Below are 24,868 nucleotides of genomic sequence, written 5' to 3' on the forward strand. Positions count from 1 at the left end.
TCTGTGGTTCAACAGCACAAAAGCAGGCCATTTGGCATGTCATGACTGCATAATCTTTGCTATAACAAACCAAATTGATCCGCTTGCCTTCTCTTCCCCAACCTCACCCCCGCCCGCCACAGTCCTGTTTTTCCCCTGTTTCAAAAACTCATCCAATTTTCCCTCACAATATGCAATAGTCATTGCCACAACAACTCCCTGTGACAAAATATTCCATGCTCCAACAATCCTTGTATAAATACATTTTTCTCACCTCTTTCCTCATTTTACTCACTTACCTTAAATTGATGACCCCCCTCATCATTACATTCCCAATCAGAGGTAATCCTTGTGGAGCTTTATCATACTTTGCTCTTGTACTAAGGCTCTCTTTATAAAATCCAAAATATTATTAGCCTTTTATGCCTGCCCTTTCAGAGAATTATGTATTTGACCCTCTAGGTTTATCTGTTCATCCACTGTCAGTGCATTTCCATTGAGTGTATACTTGCTATTCCATTATTCCTTAGTGTGTACACATCTGATTGTTCACTCCTAAAGTTATTTTTCCCTCTGAATGTATACTCATATTCTTTTTTTCTCTTGGAATATATTATTTACACCTGTCACCTTTTTGTCCATCAACTAATCTTATTTGTCTTCCTGAAGTCTTTTTCAGTCTTCGTTACTGTATATCAAATTCCCTACTTTTGTCTATTTCAATATTATGTTCTCTGTGCCCAAGTTCAAAATGTCTTACACAAAGTATTATTCACAGCAAGAACAAAAGTAGACATAGCACATGGCCCTTGGGTAAACTAGTATCAACCCTTCTCCAGTCTGACCAACACTCAGCAACCCTAAGCCTTTGATTCATGTCTATCAACCAAAATTCTAACTATGCTCCTACATTTCCCCTTTAACAACTAGAAATACTGCTACCAATGATGGAACAGAGGCAGAGTCAGAGGAACCAGAAGCTAAGGATTGTCCATGAAATTCAGGTTAGAGAGGTAGAATGGAACAAACTCTGGAGGAATTTGTAGATGAGAACAAGAATTTTGAAATCAATAAATAGATTAAAAAAAAGTGAACAAAAACAACTCACATTTACATAGCATCTTTAAAGGAGTAAAACATCCCTAGGTATTTCATAGGAACTTGATGGGATAAAAATTGACATTGAAACAAAGGAGACATTAAGACAGGTAACCAAAAGTTTGGTCAGGTGTAGGTCTTAACAAGCATCTTAAAAGAGGAGAGAGTAGGAGATGTTTAGGCAGGAATTTCTAGAGTTTAGAGTCTAGACACAGCTGTTAAAGATGGGGTAAAGAAACTCGAGGATACACAACTGATCAGAGTTTGGAGCAAGGTTCACTCAAACAAAATTTTAAATTTTGGACAAAGTGAAAATTAACTGTGCTCAGGAAGAGCTTTCTGGCTTTCCCATAATTTACTAATAATTTGGTTATATTAAAGGTCTGGTGCTAGCAATGAAATGATTTGTTTATTTTATTTTAAATCTAAAATTCAACCTTAACAAACTAAATGCAATCCAGCCTTCCCAACTGTTTTAGATGCTTGCTGAATCAATTAATTTATCAAGATAAAGATAAATCAATAAGATGTCTTGTTTATCAGTTTATATGAGCAATGTTAATAGATTAAGTATAGGTTATTTTTAGTGCCACGACTGGCTTAGACTGTTCTGTGTTTTTATTTCCCTGATAACCTACAGAGATAACTTTGTGAAGTGAGACTCCTGATGCAGAAACTTCCTAGATGGGAGCAGAGGTCAGAGAATCAACCCTATCAACATTATAGCCCTAGCTCTCATTGTGAAGCTTTACACCGCTAGTCACACAATTGAACCCCACTCCCCCAACTCCACCGCATTAAGGAAGTGACATATTTGGAGCACATCCTTGAAATGGGAATATGAGCTCTATTTATAATTTAGCAAGTGTATCAAATGATGAAGCATGTAGACTGCGAAGATCTAGGTTTGAACCCTGAACTGTACTGACTTAACTGATCTCACTAAGAATGATAGTACAAGCATTTCAACTGATCTTAGTGCCCCGGGATAAGAAGAAGAAAAATCAGCCAAATTTCCAGCTTGGATCAAAGTCCTTTCTTTTTCTCATTCATGGGATCTGGGCATCGCTGGCTAGGCCAACATTTATTGCCTATCCCTAATTGCCCTTGAGAACTGAGCAGCTTGCAGGCCATTTCTGAGGGTGTTTAAGAGTCAACCACATTGCTGTGGATCTGGATTCACATGTAGGCCAGACTGGGAATGGGCAGCAAATTTCCTTTCCTTGGGACATTAGTGAACCAGATGGGTTTTTATGACAATTGTTTCAAGGTCATCATTAGACTTCTAATTCCAGCTTTTTTAATGACTGCAAGTATCATCATTTGAAATGGTGGGATTCGATCCCAGATCCCCAGGGCATTACCCTGGGTCCCTGGCTTATTAGTCCAGTGATAATATCACTACACCACCGCCTCTCCCAATTTTATGTGGGTATACTTTGGTTGAAGAAGCATCAGGTTTTTCACTCTGATGTAGTGCTGCAGGCAGAAATCCTGTAAAGTTCAAACATGAGTAATGACTACTTAACGGAAGAGGATAACCAGTGCTTGTGCACTCCAGCAAGGAATCAAACATCTTCATAAGGGGAGGGGAGAAAGTATAACAATATTAATCAAGACAATACAACCAGCCCCCTTCCACCCCCACCCTCTTAAAGCAAATATACTCACGCAGTTGCATTTTTGATGGGAGATTTCTTTTCATTGTCTGCTGTGTAGACGTCATAGCATCCAGTGATGTCTTTTCGGAAGTCCTTGTGAACCACACAGGAATTATTCATAACTTTGATCTGTCTGATACGGGGAACGCCCAGAAGTATATTCTCATAGTAAATAAATGAATGTGGACCATGTTCAAATGAATCACCATTGTACCACTTGGTCCAGTATAGCCCATTCAGCAATGGGCCCTGTGCATACTGAACAGAAGATAAAAGTGTTATATCAGACAGGCTGTTGCAAAATGGAGCAACACATAATGTCAAGAATTTTGATGTTTCAAAACCTCATTTACATTATAAAATTATAACTGTAACTGGAACACAGGTAAGTATCTGAATATTCTTATCTGAATTTGTTTTTTATAACTTAGAGTCATGCATAATGTCATGTCATAGATAAAATAGAAACCTAGTGTATAAAGGACAATTTTACTTCCTATTTTTGGACAGGAGAAAACTTTTCCATGTGAGAATATGGAAGTGAAGAACTTGCTGCAGCTTTTCTTCCCTTCAATAGTGCTTAAACACAGGCATCCAGATCTCCCAGCTGAAATAGGGGAGGGCATGAATGGAGTGTGGAAATCAGGGTCCAATGGCAGCAATAGAGTCTGATGCCATTTTCATTAACTGAAACATATTGAATGCTGGGCAAACCCAGTATATTGGGCTACATGGATCTGAAGCAATCAATTCCAGCATTAACCCAAGGGCCACCTCACCTGCAAGTCGGCAGACCATTTATATTGATCTGGAGATTTGGAGGAGCTTTGTTGGGAATGTTTTTTATTCTGAAATTCCATTTCTTCTTGTGCCATCTTGCATTTCAACAATTTTTTTAGTAGAGAGAGCTGCAAATTGATTTACTGAAGGATGGGGATGATATTTGCCACCTCTCACTAGCTGCTGGAAACAGAGGAAGAGTAGCAGCAGCTGCTACAGCAATATGCAGGGGAGCTAAAGGAGCAGCCTTTGGCCCAACAGACAGGCCAGGAAGCAGGAGAGCTGTCACGGGCAGCCTTACACTGCTCATGAGGTCTCCAGACCCAGCCAGAGCTACAACACAGTGAGATGGAGATTATGTTTCCCATGGAAGGTCCTATCAGAACATTGCAAAGTGCTCCGGCAGAAACTGCAGCTCTTTGCCACAACTGGCACCGCATTACCTGTGGCATTGAAGATGGTCACAGCCTTTATACAATGAGTGTACAAACAAGTGTCATCTGCAGACTGGAGCTGGACTGGTCACTGCCTTATCTGACTTACTATTTTCATCAGCCTGGCCCCCAAACAATGGAGGCAACAGAGACAATGAATGCCTCAAAGATTCCCCAAGGCTGCCTTTCTCAGTCAGCACCTTGCTGCCAACCTCTCAATGTCCAGCCAGCAAGAGCTATGGTGTGCCCATAGTGCCTGGTCAACCTAAAGTCCACCATAGCAAGTACCTGCAAAGAGGTCCTTGGTCTCTCTATCAGGAAACATCAGATGGAATCGTCTCAGATTTGCACTAAGTGCGGTAGCGGGTGGGGAAAACGATGTTTTACCCGTCAGCCGCCATGGTGGCTTCTCATGCCGTATCCTCCCAAACCCCCCGCAATAATTATGCATTTCCAGGGATCAAGCCTTTTCCACGGTGGGTGGGCTCTTATTTGACGGCCACACTGTCACCTTGGCCATTTTATCATGTCAGGCACCACATTTAAAGTGCAGTTGCGTGCACACTTCTCAGTGCTTCCAGCCCATGACTGCTGTATAGAGGACAGGATGGCCCCAAAAGGCAAAGAGACTGCAGCCCTCGGCTTAGTGATACATCACTCGAGTGTCTTTTGGACACAGTGGAGGCCACTGTAATGTCCTTTACCCCTGCTCTAGCCACGAGGGGCAGCTGCATCATCAATCCAGCATGGGAGGCGGTGGCAGCGTTGGTCACCGCCAATGCCCTCCAAAAGAGGACAGCCACCCGGTGCCGCTACAGGATTAATGGTCTCATCCGATCTGCCAGGATAACTCATTCTTCTCATCGCTCTCAACTCTCACGCTCACAAACCCATCACACATCCACAGGGATCTCACACCTCAAGGGACAACACCACTAACTCTCACACACACCCTCACATCTCCATCAAGCTCATATCCTCTCGAGCTCACGTCCTCATCCTGTCCATGTCTCTGCTCACCACACAAATATTCCACACAATGCCATGTCTCCTGCTCACACACTCTCCATCTGTTTCCATGTAGGTGAAGCTGGCTCACAACAGCAGGGAGAGATCCCAGGCCAGGGGTGCAGGGGCCCACATTAGGCCCCTCACTCACTTTGAGAGCGTGCCATCGCACTGACTGGTGAGGGTGTGGACCGTGCCTGTGACTACAGCAAAGTCAGCGGCGAACACCCACCTGAGGCTCCTGCACCACGTCACCATCTCTCAACATGACTGTAAGTGCTCTCTCTCCTGTTGTTGACTCTGCTGCCATGCACTAATTATCTTTACTTTGGTTCCCAGGGAGCTCTGCCAAGCGACTGACACCCTCAGCCAGCCAGTCCTTCAGCTCCATCCACATCCTCACCTCCAGCCAAGAGGACACCTCCTCCATTGAAGAGCTGGAAATAAGCAGCCTGGAAGACCCATCACAGCGCTTACCCACACCCTCCACCAGCGCAGAGACACACACCTCAGTGGGACCTAGACCTAGAGCAGGCTCAGTTCACAATCTGGTGATCACTGCACAGACACATGTCCACAGCAGGATCGGCCGAGCTCCCCAGCACTCAGAGGACTGCTGGGGAAGATGACGAGCCTCTGGATTCGGCTTTCCAACTCATCGTGGAGAGTCAGCAGAAGGTGAGGGAAAATCATGTAGAGCTGTTGGAAACCCTCGGCAGAGTGGCATGCGAGTCAGAGGAGTGCATCCGCCTGCTCTCTGATGAAGTGGTGCCCAAATCTGCGGGTATGGAGATCTCCATGGGGAAGATGGTGGATGCCATGGAGACCCTGGCCCAGCAGAATGTGGAGAGGCACGCAGACCAGCACTCCATTGTGGGAGCCATTGGTGAGTTTCTGCAGTGGCAATGCGAGAGGGAAACGGGACACCTTGACATTCCCCCAGGGGCTCCTTCCCCTCAAGGAGTCAGGCTGAGGTCCCTGGATACCCAAAGGGAGGAGGAGTGGCAGCCGGACACCCTTAGGTCATCCACTCAGGAATCTCAGAGGCTGTCCTCTCCCTCTCAGTCTCCTTTGTCTGCGATTCCCTCAACGTTGTCCTCTGTCACCGTAGAGGGAACAACTGGCCAACAAGTGATTCTGGAGGGAGAAGTGTGAATGTGTGTGTGTGGCAGGGCGTTTCAGAGCCTCATGTAAGCACTCTCCCACACACACGGATTCTTCCCATATCACTCTCACCTCAATGTCCTGAACATTTTGAATGCTGCCTGCTGAGGTTCACATTCAGCTGTCCATCTGAGCTGACCTGTATCTCCACCCACCCAATGATCACACTCCCATCCTGCACCTGATCTTGCCCACCATGACTCTCGTTTTACTTTCGATTTAGACAGCATGGTGGTGATTCTGTTTTTTGTGACCTCCCCTGTCTTTTCTCCTCTCCAAGTTACCCATTTCCTTTCCCCCATCACTGTTGAACAGCTGGCTTCACCTTCCACCTCCCCTCCGTGACCTACAGCCACAACCCTTTTCCTTCGGGGATGTCCAGGTGAACGTGCACATTTCCTTCCTTCCTGAAAATCCCACCCCATCCACATTCATCTCCCCGACCTCCTCCTTCCCACTCCCTGGGTCTGTGTCTGCCTCTGAGTCCCCACCAACCACCCTCGCCATCACTTCTACAGCTGCTGTCACACCCTCACCCTCCCATCCTACTGCCTCCTCTGCCTTCAGTTAATTTCACCATTCTCTCACTCCACGCACACCCTCAGTTCGCTCCCTAGGAGGCAGTCATGGACTCATCAGACCCCTCTCTTGCACATTAACTAGGACATCCCCATCCCCTCCGGACCCCTTCCCCCCCGGAACCTCTCCTCTACCGGAACCCCTTTCCCCATTGGAACCCTTTCCCCACTCGGAAGCCCTTCCTCCCACTCCCAGACTCTGCCCCCATTTAGTCCTTCTCCTTCCCTGACTCCTTCAGACACCCTTCTTCTGCCACCCTAAGTCTCCCCGGCCTGGAGTCTTTCCTCCAGCCTTGCTTCTTCCTCCAACTTTCCTCCCTCCCCTCTCCACACTCCTTCCTCCCGCAGACTCCCACCTCTCTGCACACTCTTGCCTCCCCTCGGACTCCCACCCCTCTCCGCAAACCTTACCTCCTCCAAATTCCTGCTCTCACACCTTCCACCCCACTTACACCTTCCACCCCACTTACACCTACCTAGCAGTCTTCTCCCCCATTACCCACTCCTCTCCCTGTACTCCTTCCCCTTCCCAGCACGCCCCGACACCTTCATTGCCCCCCTCCCAACCTCACTCCATCAAAACACCTTCACTCCCCACCACCAATCTCACCCCATCCTGACACCTTCATTGCCTCCCCCCCCATCCTCACCCCATCCTGACACCTCTTCCTCTCCCAGTCAATCCTAGATCTTCCTCTCCCAAACAGCTGGACCTTCCTCTTCACCCCCTCAACCATCATCTGTTGTGAACAGACCTGCAACGGTGACTTTCCAACTTCTGTGGGCTACTTTGCAGCAGAGCCATGTCCATGAGAATCCACCCAGCATGTCATGGACATTCCTCCAGTGAGCTATTGCTGTCGAGCTCCAGCATCTTCCATTCCTCGGATGTCCACGGTGTGAGCAAGGCCCTGGTGATAAGTCCCGACTTCTGCACATCACACTTGTCAAGACGTGTTCTGCACAGGCCTGATTTCCCACCAAGAAGCAGCAGTCCTACAGGCGGCTAAGAGCAGAGGTATTGCATAAAACCCGAAACATAAAGAACAAACAGTGGGTAGAAAGAGCGTGGGAGATCCCACAACTGACTGACACCAACAACAGTGCATTGTTTCCTCAACACTGTCAGCCCACTGAGAGCCAAGCATGAAGGGGAGCGCATCAAGGACAGGGAGGCAGTCAGTGCTCGCTGGAGAGAATATTTTGAAGCCCTCTTCAACTAAGACACTTCTACTTGAACACCCTCAACTGGATTCCTCAATATCCTGTCTGGCTCAGTCTCAGCCTTACCCTGGTCCATAGAGAAGTTTAAGAAGCCATTTGATAGCTGAAAAATAACTGGGCCTCTGGAGCAAATGGAATTCCCGCTGAAATTCTGAAACACGGTGGAAATTCACTCCTGGCAAAGCTGCAGAACCTCATATCTCTCATGTAGGGAGAGGAATGAATTCTGGGGTTTCTCTGGGACACTGTGATCATAAATACATTTAACCTTAAGGTTAAGGTTAAATAGTCCAATTGCTGTAATTACCAAGGAGTCTCCCTGATGTCTGCCACAGGAAGATCATTGCAAGGATTCCCCTTAAATCGCCTCCTCCAAGTGGCTGAAAAACTCCTTCCAGAGTCACAGTGCAGTTTTTGCCCATCAAGGGGCACCATAGGCATGATCTTCACTGCACAGAAAATTCAAGAAACATACAAGGACCAGCATAACTGCTGTATGTGTCATTTTTCAACCTCACAAAAGCCTTGGACTCGGTTAAATACGAAGGCAATTATCCTCCTCAAATTCAGCTGCCCTCAGAAATTTGTTACCATCCCCTGCTTTCTCTGCGATGACATGCAAACTGTGATCCTCACCAACAGAACCACACAGACTGCATCTCAGTGAAAATTGGGGTCAAACTAAGTTGAATCAGAATCCTAGTTCCTTTTTGGGCCTATTCTGGATCAGGCATACTCCTTAGATGATCACTCTCATTTAAGGCTGAGAAAGACAGACCCCACAGACACTCAAATAGGTCTGAAGAACTGTTATAAATCTCCCAGAAGAAAAGAGCCAGCAGAGAACATTACCATCTTCCAGGTAGCCTTTTAAACAAGTTTTAACCAGATTATAGCAGCCCAGATATTATAAAGGTCTGGGCATCTCTTCAACAATGTATCTCTCCATGAGAATGAATGGAGATAGGTTTTTGAGTTTGGATACAGAAGACTATATGAGAAAATATACTTTCTGGATTATATAAAAGTTTATTAAAGGACTGAACATGCAATTCATCTTTGATGTTAATTCAATTGCAGCATTGATAGCTGTAGGAAAAGCAAGTAAATGTTGTTTCTATTAGAGAATCCAAGTCTTATTAATGTTACAGGGAGATATTTAAGCTATTCATCAATATTTAAAGTACTATTTACCTTAAATTCCCAAGTAGGAAGATACCAAATCCAGCAAGGATAGCTCTATCCCAATTAAGGGGAGAACTACCAACTCTACACCCCAGCAGCATAACTTACCTGAGGGATGCTGGAATGAATTCAATGAATCTAAAAATCCTATTGAGTAATTCAATACTTATACCCTCAAAGAACTAAGCTAGCGGGAAGCATGTTGAGTACTCATGCTGGACAATATCATTTGTTTTCGTCAAGATCCTTCATTTTTGGTCAAGATCCTTCAATGAAACGGGATACCAGGAGGTGCAGATAGTGATCACTTCCTTGCAGCACCCAGTTTTCAGGATTCAGTTAACAAGTTATTTAGGGTCATCCTTAAGGTTATCCATTGTTAGATTGCAGTATCTTACAATTGACCAATCCCTTGCTGAAGTGTTGTAAAAGCCAGTTCCTGTCTTTTTTTCAGAACCGCCTTGTATTAGAGGATGTAACAAATTCTGTACCACAGGATGGTGTTGTCCTCAAGCACACAATTATGCCCAGGCATATTTATAAACTTTTAAACCTTTGTCCAGCTGATGAACTCTGCTTTTAATTATTAATCCCTACTTCATAGGAGAAGCTCTCTTTTTTATCATATAATTCCTTATTTATAGCCTGATTCTCTTATAAACTTCATATTTATAGCCTCATTCCATCGCAAAAAAGGTTGCGACATTGTACCAATCCTCTTTTCCTCACTGCAATACTGCACGTCACCTCCAGCAAATTATCCACAGACATGGAGATAATCTACAGATGGGAAATGCTGCCTTCAATCCAAAACCAAGACCTCTCTAAGCATCTTATAGTTGCCTCATCAATGACCTTTGCTGATATTTCTAGTGTTCAGCACCATTCATAATTGCTCCAAAAGGGAAGGAGCCTACAGTGGTCTACAGCAGGGCCTGGTGGGCGTGACAGATAATGTTCGCACCATAAAAGTACTAAATAAAACCCAACAGGCAGGCAGCCCAGCAATCTCCCTGTCACCTTCAATAGCACTACCATTGCTGAATCCGTCAGCATTAATATCTTGGGGTCCACCATTATCCAGAGGTATAATTTCGAGCAACCATGTCAACACTGTCACAACAAGAAGGGGCATAGGCTCTGTGATAAGGGCTTGCTTACTGACTCTTTACTGTTTACACAGCTTAAGTCAAGAATATGATGATATAGCCTCATGCAAAGTTTTGCCTGCTGGAACTTTATATTGGGGACTTGGGCAGATATCTCGGATCTCCCAGCAGGCCTGTTGGATTCTATGGTCACTCTACCAAATACACTAGCTCCTAACTTCTGGCTGAAACTCTGCACCAGAAGTCAAAAGTCAAAAATCTAGCCTGATAGGTTTTGCTTTGGTCCACTTGTCTGATGTTAAGGCAAATGATTTTTTCCCAAATTTTGGCCTTGTACGTACATTGATAATACTTAAAATTTCATAATGGCAATTTCAGAATACCCTTACTTTCTAGTTCTGGAATCCTGGGCTGTAGATTTGTCTTGTCTGGGAGGCAGAATGAGCAGTATTGATCAGCAGCATCTGCAGCACCTGATAATGGGATTTCACAGCAGTCCATTGAGATTTAATATGGGAAGATTGAGGCTATAGGGTCACAACCAAATAAAAAAGGTCACAACTCCTTTGAAAACAAGTGCAGATCAGAGGCAGAGAGGAAACGCAAAGGAGAGGAAATCCCGAGCCAGCAACTCATCCAAGACGCAGTAATCTGCCCTGCTTGCAGCAGAAGCTTCCAAGCACAGATTGCCCTCAACAGTCACCTGCAAGCCCACCAGAAGCCTACTAGACACCACAGATGACAGGCATGGTCATCTTCACTTCAAAGGATGAAGGACAGTATCAGGTGCTGTGTATAGTGGGCAGCTGATTCGATATTGCCTGCTTTGAGCCATAGGTGAGGCTCATAGAATGTTGCAGCACAGATGCAGATCAAGTTTATGCTAGTGGTTTTCTTCAGAATGCTCATGCTCATTCCCCACAGTCTTTAAAGTTCCTTGTGGCTGGATATCTATAATTGTGTCCATCCTGATGTAAGTGCCAGGATGCACCAGCCCATTACCCTGCCAAAATGAGTTGATGGGATGGGGGTGGGGGTCAACTAATTTAATATTGTTGAATATTACTCACCCTTTATCAGGTCACCTCTCTATCTTTACAGTTCTATTAACAATGACCCTAACTTCAACATCAGAGTAACGCTTCAAACTTGGTAACAACTTCATAAATATACACTGCAACTTTTCCATTGCGTTTATATCCTTCCTAAAACAGGGCACCAATAAATTACAAGGTGTGAGAAAACACTATGCTTGACAACCCGACAGAACTAATTGAGAAGGTGACAGATAAGATAAATGGGGGGAATGCATTTAATGTAGTGTACATGGGCTTTCCAAGTGCCTTTAATAAGGCACCACACAGGAGACTATTGGAGAGAATTAAGGGGAAAGGATTTTGGAAGAGGGTAGCAAGAAGAAGAGTAGGAGTTGTGGGCTGTTTCTCAGAGTGTTTGGAAATAGGTAGCTGTGCTCTGAAGGATTGTGTTCTGGAACTGTTTCTATTCACTGTGTACATCAATAGTTAGCTATTGAGATAAAGGAGCGGTGTCCAAATTTACAGATGATATTAAAACCAGAAAAGCATAGCAAATAATTCTGAAGGCTAAAGAAAACTCAAAGAGACCTTGATAAAGAAAGATTTGCGTTTATAAAATACCTTTCATGGCCACCAGAAATATCAAAGTGCTTTACAGCTAATGCAAGTGCTTTTGAAGTGCAGGAAAGTTGGTGGAACAGATAGAAAGTGGCAGGTGGACTTCAATGTTAGGAAGTGTAAGATAGCACATTATTGACTGATAGAAGGAAATTGGGTGGTATGGAACATCACGGGGATTTGACAGCTCAAGTTCACAAGACTAAAAATACCATATCAAGTGGATATGGCCATAAAAATAGATTAACATGGTAACGGATGTTACAGAATATGAAAATCAACATGCGATGATGAACTTATAGAAAACCTTAGTTGGATCACAATTGGAGTTCTCTTCACACTTGAAATCCACAATACACTGAATCTAGTTATGTCATGGTCACTATTCTAGCTACTGGCTGTTTCATTACCCAGAACCAGATCAGGTAATGCTTCCTTTCTGGTTGGAGTAGCAATGTACCAATGCAGGCAACAAACCTGAATACAAGGCGAAAAGAATCCTCTTAGTCTAGAAAGGGAAAATATTCGGGGTGACAATCTTCAGATTACCAAATCCTCTGAAATTGATAACAATTAATATTGCATCCTTCTCCTAATTGTCTACAAATTTCCTGCTACACTTCCTTTCAATACTCAGCAGTCTATGATATATTCCTGAGAATGTGATTGGGCCCTTGCTATTTCTCAGGTCTGTTTAAACTGTGAAGATATTATAATTTGAAATTGCCTGGAGTTTGCTCAGGACAGCTGTTTGGTGTGCCAGTTAATTTCTGATAACTCGTTTACCAAATTACTGTAAGTTAAAGCTATGAGGCATTTTAAGTTTATTAAAAGAGTTAATGTAAAATACAGTTGAAGCTTTGCATTTGTTGAGACTTTTCACAAGTTATAAACTGATATTGCTTTGCAGATTTTCATTTCAATCCAGACTTCGTATGCTTCAGGATTTTTATCTGACCACTTTGCAACATCAAGTTCAACTTCATTTCTGCCCTTGTATTCATCAAATGAAACACCTCAATTATCTTAGCCAATATCTAAATGGCAGAGTTTCTAAGTTATAATATAATGTAAGATGAGAGAAAGGGCTCTGTAGTTCCTGCCTTGGGCATCGGACACCTGCTGCAGCCGCAAATGCCATCTCAGAGCAGGGGATGGATGGCATTGCCAGTAGCTGTGAAGATAACTGTGGCAATGAGATTTTATGTGTCAGGCTCCTTAGGCTGGAGCTGGAGATATTTGCAACATCCCGCACCTTGCTGTCCACTATTGTGCGAGGGAAGCCATTGAGGCTTTCTATACATTGAGAGCTAACTACATTTCATTCTCTTAGCCAGAGAGAAGCAGGCAGAGTGAACATGTGTCTTCACGAGGATTGCAGGATTGCATTGTGCAGGATGCCACTGACTGTAGTATAACACTTTGTGGGTGCCCACAGTAGTCTGATATCGGAACCAAAAGAGATTCCACTCCCTCAACATCCAGCTGCCGACTGACCCACAGACAATGGATCATGTAGGTTAATACCTGGTATCCTGGCAGCAGTTGTGATGCCTTCATTCTGCAGCTGCCCACTGTACCAGCCACATTTGAGTCACAAAGGCAAATCAAAGAGTCGCTACTGGGCAAAAGGGCTACCTGCTGACAACATAATCCATGACTCTGATGCACATCTCATTCGCATGTGCACAAAGCTATGCTTCAACTAAAATGGGATAAAGCAGACTATTGATGTGTTTAAACAATTGCCCGGACATCTCTGGAGGTGCCCTGAAGCACTTAGCAGAGCGGGTGTCAAGTTTCATGGTGGTCTGCTGCAGGCTCCACCATGAGGGGGCAGCTATTGCCATCAACTACACAGTGAGCAGCTGGAGAACAGAAGAGTGAGGAGGAAGAGGATGAAGAGAGGAGGCATCCTGGACAGGCCCTGTCTGACTGACTGGCTGTGAAGAATTCATCTGTGTTTGATACCAGCAATTACTCACTCCCCTTTCACCAACAGTCCTATACCTTCCCTTCCCTCTGTTACTAAATATTAGAGCATGCACTTGCACACAATACAAAAATAAAAACCACAAAAAAAATTCCAATACAAATTTATAAATGAAATTACGCAAACAAAAGTAAACTAGATCCCTGTGCATTCCCTCAGGGCCTGAATTCCAGCTGCCTTTCCCTGTCCCAGTGCTCCTACAGAGTTCTATACCATGCTTACAGTCTGGCTGCTGGAAGGCTGCTGACTTTCACTGGGGGAGACTGAAGATGGACTTGCAGGGCAACCTGGAGCAGCTCTGGGTCCTGAGGGCCCGGTTTCACACTGCACCACCTCAGCAGAGGCGGCAGTCTGGGCTGGCTGACAGGCAACAGCAGAGGCACTGGCGGAGTGCTGGGGGTGGGAGGACAAGTGCTGTCTTCATGAGAGAAGACAGAAGGTTTGTGCTCCATGGACGCTCTGCTGTTACCCATGAGGTGCATTGGTAATATGAATAATCTACTGGAGCACAGATTGCTGGACCTCTGTGAGAACCTGCAAGCCCTTTGAGAACAGAGACCTACAAACATGGCGGTAGCAACCTGAGCTTGCAGGTTAGCAGTCTGAGGCTCGGCTTCAGCACTGAGGACTGACTGCCACCCATAATGGAAGCTGAGACATTGGCCATCAGATGCTGCATCATGGTTGGGTCCACAAGTGAAATTGGTCACCACTGCAATGCTGGAAAATTTGGGCACCGAGCTCTGTTGTAAAGCCCTGCTGTTGCTGGGCTTCTTCATGCTCCTTGACCTTAACTACAGGCTTTTTGGCAAGGTTCCAGTGCAACAAACATTTTGTTGTGCATTCCATCAGCATTCTTCTGTAGGCTACTCTATTGAAGTATTCATCTGAAACCTCTTTAACGGAACTCTTATGTGCATCCTGGCATTCTGCGCTGGCACCCACGATATTCTTGGCCCTTGCTCTGGCTGCAAGTCACTTGTGCCCGTTGTTTTACTGTGTGTGGATGCTCCCTCAAAGTTAACCTCGACAGTCTACATGGTGGCAGTATCTGAGCTGGCAGCTGTGTGTGAAATCAGTTGATGGTGTGTGATCATCAGCACTTTCTAGCTGTTCCTCCACAGTCCGGCCAGGTTGGGCTTATTGGATACCCGAATGGAAAAAGGCACAGAGCTAAGTCTGTGATGAGGGGAGGCGGAGAAAATAAGATGGGCATTCTTACATCATCTGAGCTTATAAGCCAGAAGAGAGTGGTACCAACTAAGTCAAACTGCCTCTGAATAATTGAATAAGCAAGCTTGTACAATAATTGTTGCTGTAAAATTAACATGTTGCTGAAATTTTTCGTCCTATACTCATCAGGACAGAATCGCAGGAATGCCAAATCTCAATGGGAAAAGCAATTTGTACTGCATGGGAAAAGGGGTGTTGATTGGTCAAGGCATATGGAGTTACTTCCCCCAATGTTTAAATTCAAACCAGGCAAATTTAAACAAAAGCTTGGGGATAACTGTTCCCTGGTGTTTTCTCCATTGTAAAGCCTTGAGCAATCAGAGCATTGTTAGAATTTACAGGCTGATAGTCAACTTGTTTGGTTGTGTAATGAACACATCTTCTGTGACCATCAAATCCTGGAGTGGAGCATTAGTATATAGCATCTTTGAATAAAGGAAATGTCCCAAGACACTTCACAGGAGCATTATCAAACAAAATTTGACACCAAGCCCATGTAAGATGACAGAGTGGTAGGTTTTATGGGGAATCTTAAAATAGAAGTAAAGGAGAAGTAAAAGGTAGAGAGGCAAAGTGGTTTAGGGAGGGAATTCCAGATTTCAGGACTGTCCTGTTTTTATAATGATATAAAGGCACCAAAAACTCATGAGGGATTGTATAAATAGGTTGCAGGTTCATTTATTTAGACTGGGCACATGTGAAGATATATACATGGATAGAGAACTTGAAGACATCAGCAGCAGCACTGTATGTGCTATGTTCTGCTCACAGGCCAAAGTGAAACTGAGACTGGATCACATTACACATTCTAGTGAAAGCATGCTGCTAGTCCTTAAAAGGTGTATCACAACATCCCCTTTCTTTTTAAGGATACTTTCCCCCCTTCCAAAGAAGTATAACTATTTACAATACATGTTCATGTTTAGTTAGTTAGGGGGAAATAAAGGGATACAGTATAGGGATACAGCAAGAACTTATTGAAGGGAATCAAACTTAAAATATCCAAGCAGGCAAATCTGACTGCATAAGCAGTTAACAGTTAAAGGCCAGGCTGGACAGAGAGAAATCTAAACCTTGCCCATTCTCAGGTTCTTGTGAGTATCAGCAAGGCCATATTGTACGAAGAAGAATGTAAATATGATAGATTGGGTGTTTTGGGAGTCAGACAGGAGCCTTAGGCTGGAAAACAACTAAGATTGAGCTTGTTTACAGCAGATAGGGAAAGAACAGATGGTCCTAGTTTAGGTAAGAGGGAGAATCTCTGCCTGGGTGAGAAACAAATAGGGACATACAATGCATGTACTTATCACTAGACTTGTCAGTTTAATGTAAACCTATATGTTGACAAGATTGAAATCTGGAGACTGTTCTTGTATGTGACCAATAATGTATAAATATGATGAACACGTAATTTAGCAGAGTACTGTCTCAAGCTGTATTGAGATGGTGTTCTCCTTGGAATTGCTCGAATAAACGATCGTGACCTGTACCTGAGACTCCTGTGGTCCATTTGTCAAAGTGACCACAACAGTTACCATTACATAAGTGTATAGAATTGATGAATCCATGAATCTAAAGCATAGAGGTAATCTGCTGGTACACCCTGATCTTGTAATGGTAACCTTTTCTGGAGATTTCTTTAATTGTTCACAAAGATCTGTGGTATTGTCATTCTTGGCTGTTGTTCCTGGTTGCATTTTGGATCTTGCCCTAGATATAATAGGATCTTGGTTCCAAATAAATTCTGGTCACCTTGGCTGGTTGCCATGTACCTTTTGTGGGATCCTGAATGCAGACCTGTTGTTCCCCAAACTAAACTTGGCAATTCAGAACATGTATATTTATCATGCATGTTAGTCATCTTCTCTTGTAGTTTTAAAAGTTGCTCTCTAGTTTATAAGAGAGTAGAATGGGTAAGAGTAGGTAAATTAGTACGTACTGATCTGCCAAACATGAGCTCTGCCAGTGATGGAATAGTTGCACTTAAAGGTGTTGCTCTCAGATGTAACATTGCAATGGGTAAATCTTCTTTGGTGTGTCTACATTTGAGGATTAGGGTTTTCAAAGTGCGCATCATTCATTCAGCTAGGCTGTTTGATCTAGGGTAATGAGAAGAAGAAGCAGTGTGATCAATATTTCACTTCTCACACCTATCCTGAAATGGTTTACTAATTGATTTCAAAACGTTATCCATAATAATTTCTCTAGGCACACCAAAAAACTGAAATTAGCACTTAGAATGTTTGCAACAGTTGTACTTGACATATTGTGCAATTAAAGAATAATGGGATACTTAGTAAAGTAGTTGATGATGATGAAGTCAGTACCATGGACATGAAAGAGGTCAGATACAATTTTGGACCAAGGATGGGTAGGAACTTTATGTGGGATCAATGATTCTTTGGGCTGACTTGAAATATGTTCTTGACATGCCTGGCATTTCTTTACGATGACTTCAATGTCATTATTCAAACCTGGCCAATAGATTGTCTCTGTTAAGAGTCTTCTCGTCTGATTTATGCCCATATGTGAGTGATGAAGTTTTTGAAGAATATCAGGTCACAAAGATTCCGGTATGATGATCTGCCAGTCTTTAAAAATGACTCCCTGGTATATGTCTCGCTCTTCCCGATAAGGCCAAAATGGTCTCAAGTGTTCGTGGACATGCTGAATTGAATCAGGCCATCTTTCAATGATGGTTTTCTACAGTTTCTGTAGTGTAGAATCTTTCATCATTTCTTCTTGTCGCTGCTGGAATTTTCATTGCACAAAATGTACCAGATCAATGGGCAGACTTGCATTCTCCTGCAAGTGTAATGTTGCAGCTCCCTTGAAATTGTCAATTTTGTCAAAACATTCTCGATACTTTGATGTTAGGTTGTGAACTGAGGTGATAGAAGTAGTTTCTGAGGTTGATCTGCTTTGTGATGCCTAACTGATTCCATGGATTGTCACTAGTGTGAAGTCATGGCAGACCCGCAGTCACTGGGCTTTTAGTCTCCACAATGCAAAACATCTGTGACACCCAGGAGGATTGATTGTACTTACACTCCAAGACTATGGATCCTGCACATGGAATTAGTGAACTGTTGTATGCTGTAAGTTTCGCAGCAGTAGGTTTCACCATGGCCTTCCGTGTCTATGGATACATGTATTTTAGAATATGCAGAGATAGCATGTTTGCACTTGCCCCTGTGTCAACCTTGGCCAACAACGAGTTTGTCCAACCAACTTTCGTTGGGTAGATAATTTGAATCTTGGTAAACACTTTGGACGGTGTGGTGGTGTCTATGTTTCCAATGAGACTGACAGTGTGAAACATGTGTTCACCTCTCTTTGTCCCATCGTGCATATCATCATCATTTTCTGGTTGTCAATCACCTCATTTTTTTTATTCATTCATGGGATGTGGACATGACTGGCTAGGCTAGCATTTATTGCCCATCTAACTTACCCTTGAGAAGGTGGTGGTGAGCTGCCTTCTTGAACCTCTGTGGTCCATGTGGTATAGGTACACCCACGGTGCTGTTAGGGAGGGAGTTCCAGGATTTTGACCCAGCAACAGTGAAGAAACGGCGAAATATTTCCAAGACAGGATGGTGAGTGACTTGGAGGGGAACTTACAGCTGGTGGTGTTCCCATGTGTCTGCTGCCCTTGTCCTTCTAGATGGTAGTGGTTGTGAGTTTGGAAGTTGCTGTCTAAGGAGCCTTGGTGAATTCCTACAGTGCATCTTGTAGGTGGTACACACTGCTGCCACTGTGTATTGGTGATAGAGGGAATGAATAATTGTGGATGGAGTACCAATCAAGTGGGCTGCTTTGTCCTGGATGGTGTCAAGCTTCTTGAGTGTTATTGGAGTTGCACTCATCCAGGCAAGTGGGAAATATTCAATCACACTCTGTGATTGACCTGTGTCTTGTAGATGATGGACAGGCTTTGGGGAACCATGAGGTGAGTTAATTTCCACAGGATTCCTTGCCTCTGACCTGCTCTTGTAGCTACAGTATTTATATGGTTAGTCCATTTCAGTTTCTGGTCAATGGTAACCCTTGGGATGTTGATAGTGGGGGATTCAGCGATGGTAATGCCATTGAATGTCAAGGGCCAATGGTTAGATTCTCTCTTTTTGGAGATGGTCATTACCTGGCACTTGGGTGCCACAAATATTACTTGCCACTTGTCAGCGCAAGCCTAGATATTGTCCAGGTCTTGCTGCATTTGGACATGGACTGCTTCAGTATCTGAGGAGTTGTGAATGGTGCTGAACACTGTGCAATCATCAGCGAACATCCCCACTTCTGACCTTATGATGGAAGGAAGGCCATTGATGAAGCAGCTGAAGATGGTTGGGCCAAGGACACTACCCTGAGGAACTCCTGCAGTGATGTCCTGGAACTGAGATGATTAACCTCCAACAATGACAACCATCTTCCTTTGAGCTATGTATGACTCCAACCAGTGGAGAGTTTTCCCCTTATTCCCATTGACTCCAGTTTTGCTAGGGCTCCTTGATGCTACATTCAGTCAAATGCGGACTTGATGTCAAGGGCAGTCACTCTCATCTCACCTCATACATATGTTTCTGACAGCATACTGGGCGGTCATTCTTATTGCTTGAAAGTATCCATTGTGTACAGTCTGTTTGGATCAATGCACAGCTCTTTGTAGCTGCATCAGCCTTTGCTCTAGTGCTCTACCGATGTCAATCGCCCTTTCTGCCATGTCTTGCTGAATTGATGAAAAGCTGGGCATTTCCTTGGTGTATGCAGAAGGCCACAAATTCCACATTTCTTGCTAGGTTTAGGTTTTCTGGTAAGTGTGTCAACAATTGGGGTTGTGCTTAGGACCTGTAACCATTGTTGACCTGCCAAGATTGCTTCATACTTAGATCCATCCTTGAGTAGCTCATCGATTCTATACATTTTATTCTTATTCACTAGAGACCTGATGGCCTACATCCCAGGGTTTTAAAGGAAGTAGCAGCAGAGATAGTGGATGCATTGGTAATAATATTCCAAAAATTCCCTGGATTCTGGAAAGGTTCCAGTGGATTGGAAAAATGCTAATATAACACCCTTATTCAAAAAGGGCGGGGGTGGGGGTGGGGAGGCAGAAAGTAGGAAACTATAGACCAGTTAGTTTAACGTCTGTCATTGGGAAATTATTGGAATCCATTATTAAGGAAGTAGTAATGGGGCATTTAGAAAATCAAAATGTAATCCATCAGGGTCAGCATGGTTTTCTGAAGAGCAAATCGTATTTGACTAATTTGCTAGAGTTCTTTGAAGATGTGACAAGCAAAGTGGATAATGGGGCTCCTGTAGATGTAGCATATCTGGACTTCCAGAAGGCCTTTGATAAGGTGCCGCACAAAAGATTAATACACAAGATAAGATAACATGGAGTTAGGGGTAATATATTAGCTTGGATTGAGGATTGGCTAACCAACAGAAAGCAGAGTTGGGATAAATGGGTCGTTTTCTGGATAGCAAGCTGTAACTAGTGGGGTGCCACAGGATTCGGTCATTGGGTTCCAACTATTTACAATCTATATTAATGACTTGGATTCAGGGATAGAAGGTACGATAGCTAAATTTGCAGATGACACCAAAATAGGTGGGAAAGTAAATTGTAATGAAGAAATAAGAAATTTACAAATGGATATGGACAGGTTAGGTGAATGGGCCAAAATTTGGCAGATGGAATTCAACATGGATAAGTGTGAGGTTATCCATTTTGGTCGGAAGAATAAAAAGGCGACTTATTATTTAAATGGAGAGAAAATTCAGAATGCTTCAGTGCAAAGGGATCTGGGTGTCCTCGTGCATGAATCGCTGAAAGCTAGTATGCAGGTACAGCAGGTAATAAGGAAGGCAAATGGAATTTTGGCATTTATTGCTAAAGGAATAAAGTATAAAAAGAGGGAAGTGTTGTTGCAACTGTACAAGGCATTGGTGAGACTGCACCTGGAGTACTGTGCACAGTTTTGGCTCCCTTACTTGAGGAAGGATGTAGTTGCATTGAAAGTGGTTCAAAGGATGTTCACTAGATCGATTCCAGAGATGTGGAGCTTATCTTATGAGGAGATATTGAGCAGTTTAGGCCTATACTCACAAGAGTTTAGAAGGATGAGAGGAGATCTAATTGACGTATATGAGATGTTAAAGGGGGTAGACGAAGTAGACGTGGAGCGGATGTTTCCCCTTGTGGGCCATTCTAGAACAAGAGGCTATAGTTTTAGGCTAAGGGGTGGTAGATTTAAATCAGAGATGAGGAGAAATTACTTTTCTCAAAGGGTCATGAATCTGTGGAACTCACTTCCTCAAAGTGCAGTGGATGCCGGGACACCAAATAAATTTAAGGAGGAGATAGACAGATTTTTAATTAGTAACGGGTTGAAAAGTTATGGCGAGAGGGCAGGAAATTGGAGTTGGAGATCAGCCATGATTGTATTGAATGACGGGGCAGGCTCGAGGGGCTGAATTGCCTACTCCTGCTCCTAGTTCTTATGTTCTTATGTTATCTAGCAGATCTTTCTGGAATTCTTCCATGGGAGTGGATGCAATCACCAACTCAACAATTCTGTCTGCTAGCTCTGCATCTGAAAAATCACAGTGTGTACCCTTTTCTCTGCATCTGCTGATGAAATGGTCTAGAGATTCTGTCAGCTGTTGTTGAAATGACATGAACTCTAGTTGATGAATTTGGAAATTTAACCTGATTCTGAACCAGTTTTCCATCGCAGTCCATATTTTTTCAGATCCTTTAGCTCTTCTGCTGTTAACCCTGATGTGTTCAGCCTGTGTAGACCTTCATTCCCAATTGCTAGGCAAATTTTTATGACTTGTTTGTCTGGTTCAGGCACACCAGAATCAAGAAGCCACAACTCTGTACGCTGTTTAAGAATTATGAATTTGGATAGTAAGTCAGTATCCCAATTAAAACCAAGAGTTTTGTGGACATTCTGACAATATTCCTTTGACCTTCCTTCTTCTGTAGTACCTAGGATGAGTGTTGCTGTCGCTGCTTTCATGCACTTTTCCAAAACTCCACCCATTATAATCATAAACTTCCCTTTGACGCTGTAGCTTTGTTGCGGTCTAACCAAAACATCAAGTGTCATCTCATGTCGTGTAGCATGATCTCAGGCTGTTCATCATCTCATTCCTGTACTTAATCTTTCTGCCATGCTGTTTTGACACCATGCTGTGTTTTCATAATGATATAAAGGCATCAATCACTCATAACGGATTTGTAAACATGTTGTAGGTTCCTTTATTTAGACTAGGCACATGAGAACATATATACATGGATAGAAAGCTTGAAGACATCAGCAGCAGAGCTGTGTGTGTTTTCTCCTCACAGACTGCAGTGAAACCGAGGCTGGATCACATGACATAATTCCCTTCTATTGATGGTACGCTCCTATCCCTTAAAGACTTCTTACAACAAGGACCAAGATATACGGCAGTGATGGAGTGATGAAAATCAGGATGTCCAAAAGCCAGAATTAGAGAAGTGTAGCTATTCCAGAGGGTTGTTATGTTGGAGTAGTTTACAGAGATAGGGAGGGGCAAAACCGTGGAGAGTTTTGAAAATAAGGATGACAACTTCAAAATTGAGGTGCTGCCAGAGCATGAGTCAGTGTAAATCAGGCAGCACAGCAGCAAGATTATCTGTCCATCCCAGGCAGCCTTACTTCAACTCGGAAATTGGGTTTTTCATCCATTACTATTGAAGCTGTGTCTGATCTTTTTAGCCCTAACTGCTCTCTTTGAACTGACCTATCTCTGGTATAGTGCAGCCAGTCCTTCAGCAAGAGCACATTCAACTTAAAAGAAGCCAATATTTTGAAACTCAAAAGAAGGTACCGCAAAAAGGCAGCCTGTAGTTGGTGAATCTGAAGAAATTGGCTAAACTTTTCCTCCCAGTCTTCCACAGAAGCTTGAAAACTTGACAATAAGTGAGTTTTCAATAGACCAATCAAGAAACAGCTGATGAAGCCATCAGACCACACAATGGGCACCCATCTATCCAGTTAAGTGATTTGCCTCAACAAAAACAAAAATAAAAATACCTGGAAAAACTCAGCAGGTCTGACGGCATCTGCGGAGAGGAATACAGTTAACATTTCGAGTCCGTATGACTCTTCATCAGAACTAAGAAAAATAGAAATTAGGTGAAATATAAGTTGGGTTAAGGGCTGGGGGGGTGTTGGGACAGGTAGAGCTGGATAGAGGGCCAGTGATAGGTGGACATAGCCAAAAGATGTCATAGACAAAAGGACAAAGAGGTGTCGAAGGTGGTGATATTATCTAAGGAATGTGCTAATTAAGGGTAGAAAGCAGGACGAGCAAGGTACAGATAACCCTAGTGGGGGTGGGGTGGAGGGAAGGGATCAAAATAGGCTAAAAGTTAGAGATAAAACAATGGATGGAAATACATTTAAAAATAATGGAAATAAGTGGGAAAAGAAAAATCTATATAAATTGGAAAAAAGGGGGATCGGAAAGGGGGTGGGGATGGAGGAGAGAGTTCATGATCTAAAATTGTTGAACTCAATATGAGTATATAGAACTGTAAATAATGCCTAGAGATCTGACCCACTGAATGTACTCCCACATTCCTTGGAACTGCTGATCGCAAGAGAAAGTTTTGATTGGGGCAAAGCTTACCTGATAAGATAACCAGGAACTTCCTCATCAAAACAACTTTCATATGTTAACAGACTATTCATGAACCAGGATGTGACATTGCTGCAAGGTGTGAGAAGACACAGATTTGGAGTGTGGTCGGCGGTAATCATTGTCTTAGGTGTGATTTTTTTGGTAGTTTTAGCAGAGAGGCTTAGGGAGGGGTTACAGACATAGCAGACAGTAGTAAAGGCTGTAGCATTTAGCAGTGGCAGCTGTGCACAGTATGGAGCTTTTCAGAAAAGAAGTTTAATAAGAGGATTGGATGACTAAGCTAAAGCGACAGCAGCAACAGAAGCAGCAACTTTTCGGAAGCAGCCATTTTCTTCAAAGTTTAACAGTGTGAGTGCAGCTCAGAAGTTACAGAACAGCGTTTGTGACTATGCTTCTGATTTGACTTAAAAAGGGAGCAGGGTGCTGATGATTGTAGGTTATCAATGTTACATTAAACTATTAAAAGGAACAGTTGTGAGTTTTGACCATTTTCTGCACCTGGACTGGTTCAGCCCGAACCTTAGGGGGAAGGTGTGGGTTTACCTAGCTACGATAGGCACAAGTCCATTGAGCCATTGTTGCCAGTATGGGAACTGGTAGCTTCATAGAGTGGGCAAGCAGTGATTTACTTCATGTTGTGTTTCCCTGTCATAAAACTGCCCAGATCAAGCTGTTTGTGGATTTGGCTAGTTGTAGTAGAGAACCAATAGAATCCTCAATGGCCATCTTACCAGCATGATCTTTGTGCAACTTGCCTCTTATTTCATCGGGCCTGAATTTTACACTCCACCAGCGGGTTTTTAGGCAGGTGGGTGTGGGAGAGAGAGCACTGGGTTCCCGCCTGCTCCGACCACACAGCGATTTTACACTGGGAGGTGCAAGGCCTCGGAAGGGAAGCCTGCCCTTGCCCCAGTTGAGACCCTTAAGTGGCCAATTATTGCCACTTAAGGGCCATTTGCAGGTTGAACCCAGCCTCAATTTTTAGGCTGGTGGGAGGATTGAAGTTCCATGGTGGGAGCCCAAAAAGGAGCAAAGTTACACCTTGGGTGGGAAGTTGGGGGGTGCGTCTCCATCAGGAG

At 43.6% G+C, this 24,868-nt stretch overlaps 1 protein-coding gene across 1 annotated transcript in view; it reads right to left on the bottom strand.

The window, feature by feature from the left end:
* pkd2l1 (polycystic kidney disease 2-like 1) overlaps positions 1-24,868 on the bottom strand; it is a 161,169-nt gene that overhangs the window by 50,730 nt on the left and 85,571 nt on the right. The window contains exon 4 of the mRNA XM_041209263.1: positions 2,749-2,996. Within this exon, the coding sequence (XP_041065197.1) occupies positions 2,749-2,996 (248 nt within the window). The remainder of the gene's footprint in view (positions 1-2,748; positions 2,997-24,868) is intronic.

Source organism: Carcharodon carcharias, chromosome 17, assembly GCF_017639515.1.
Source record: "Carcharodon carcharias isolate sCarCar2 chromosome 17, sCarCar2.pri, whole genome shotgun sequence".
NCBI lineage: Eukaryota > Metazoa > Chordata > Chondrichthyes > Lamniformes > Lamnidae > Carcharodon > Carcharodon carcharias.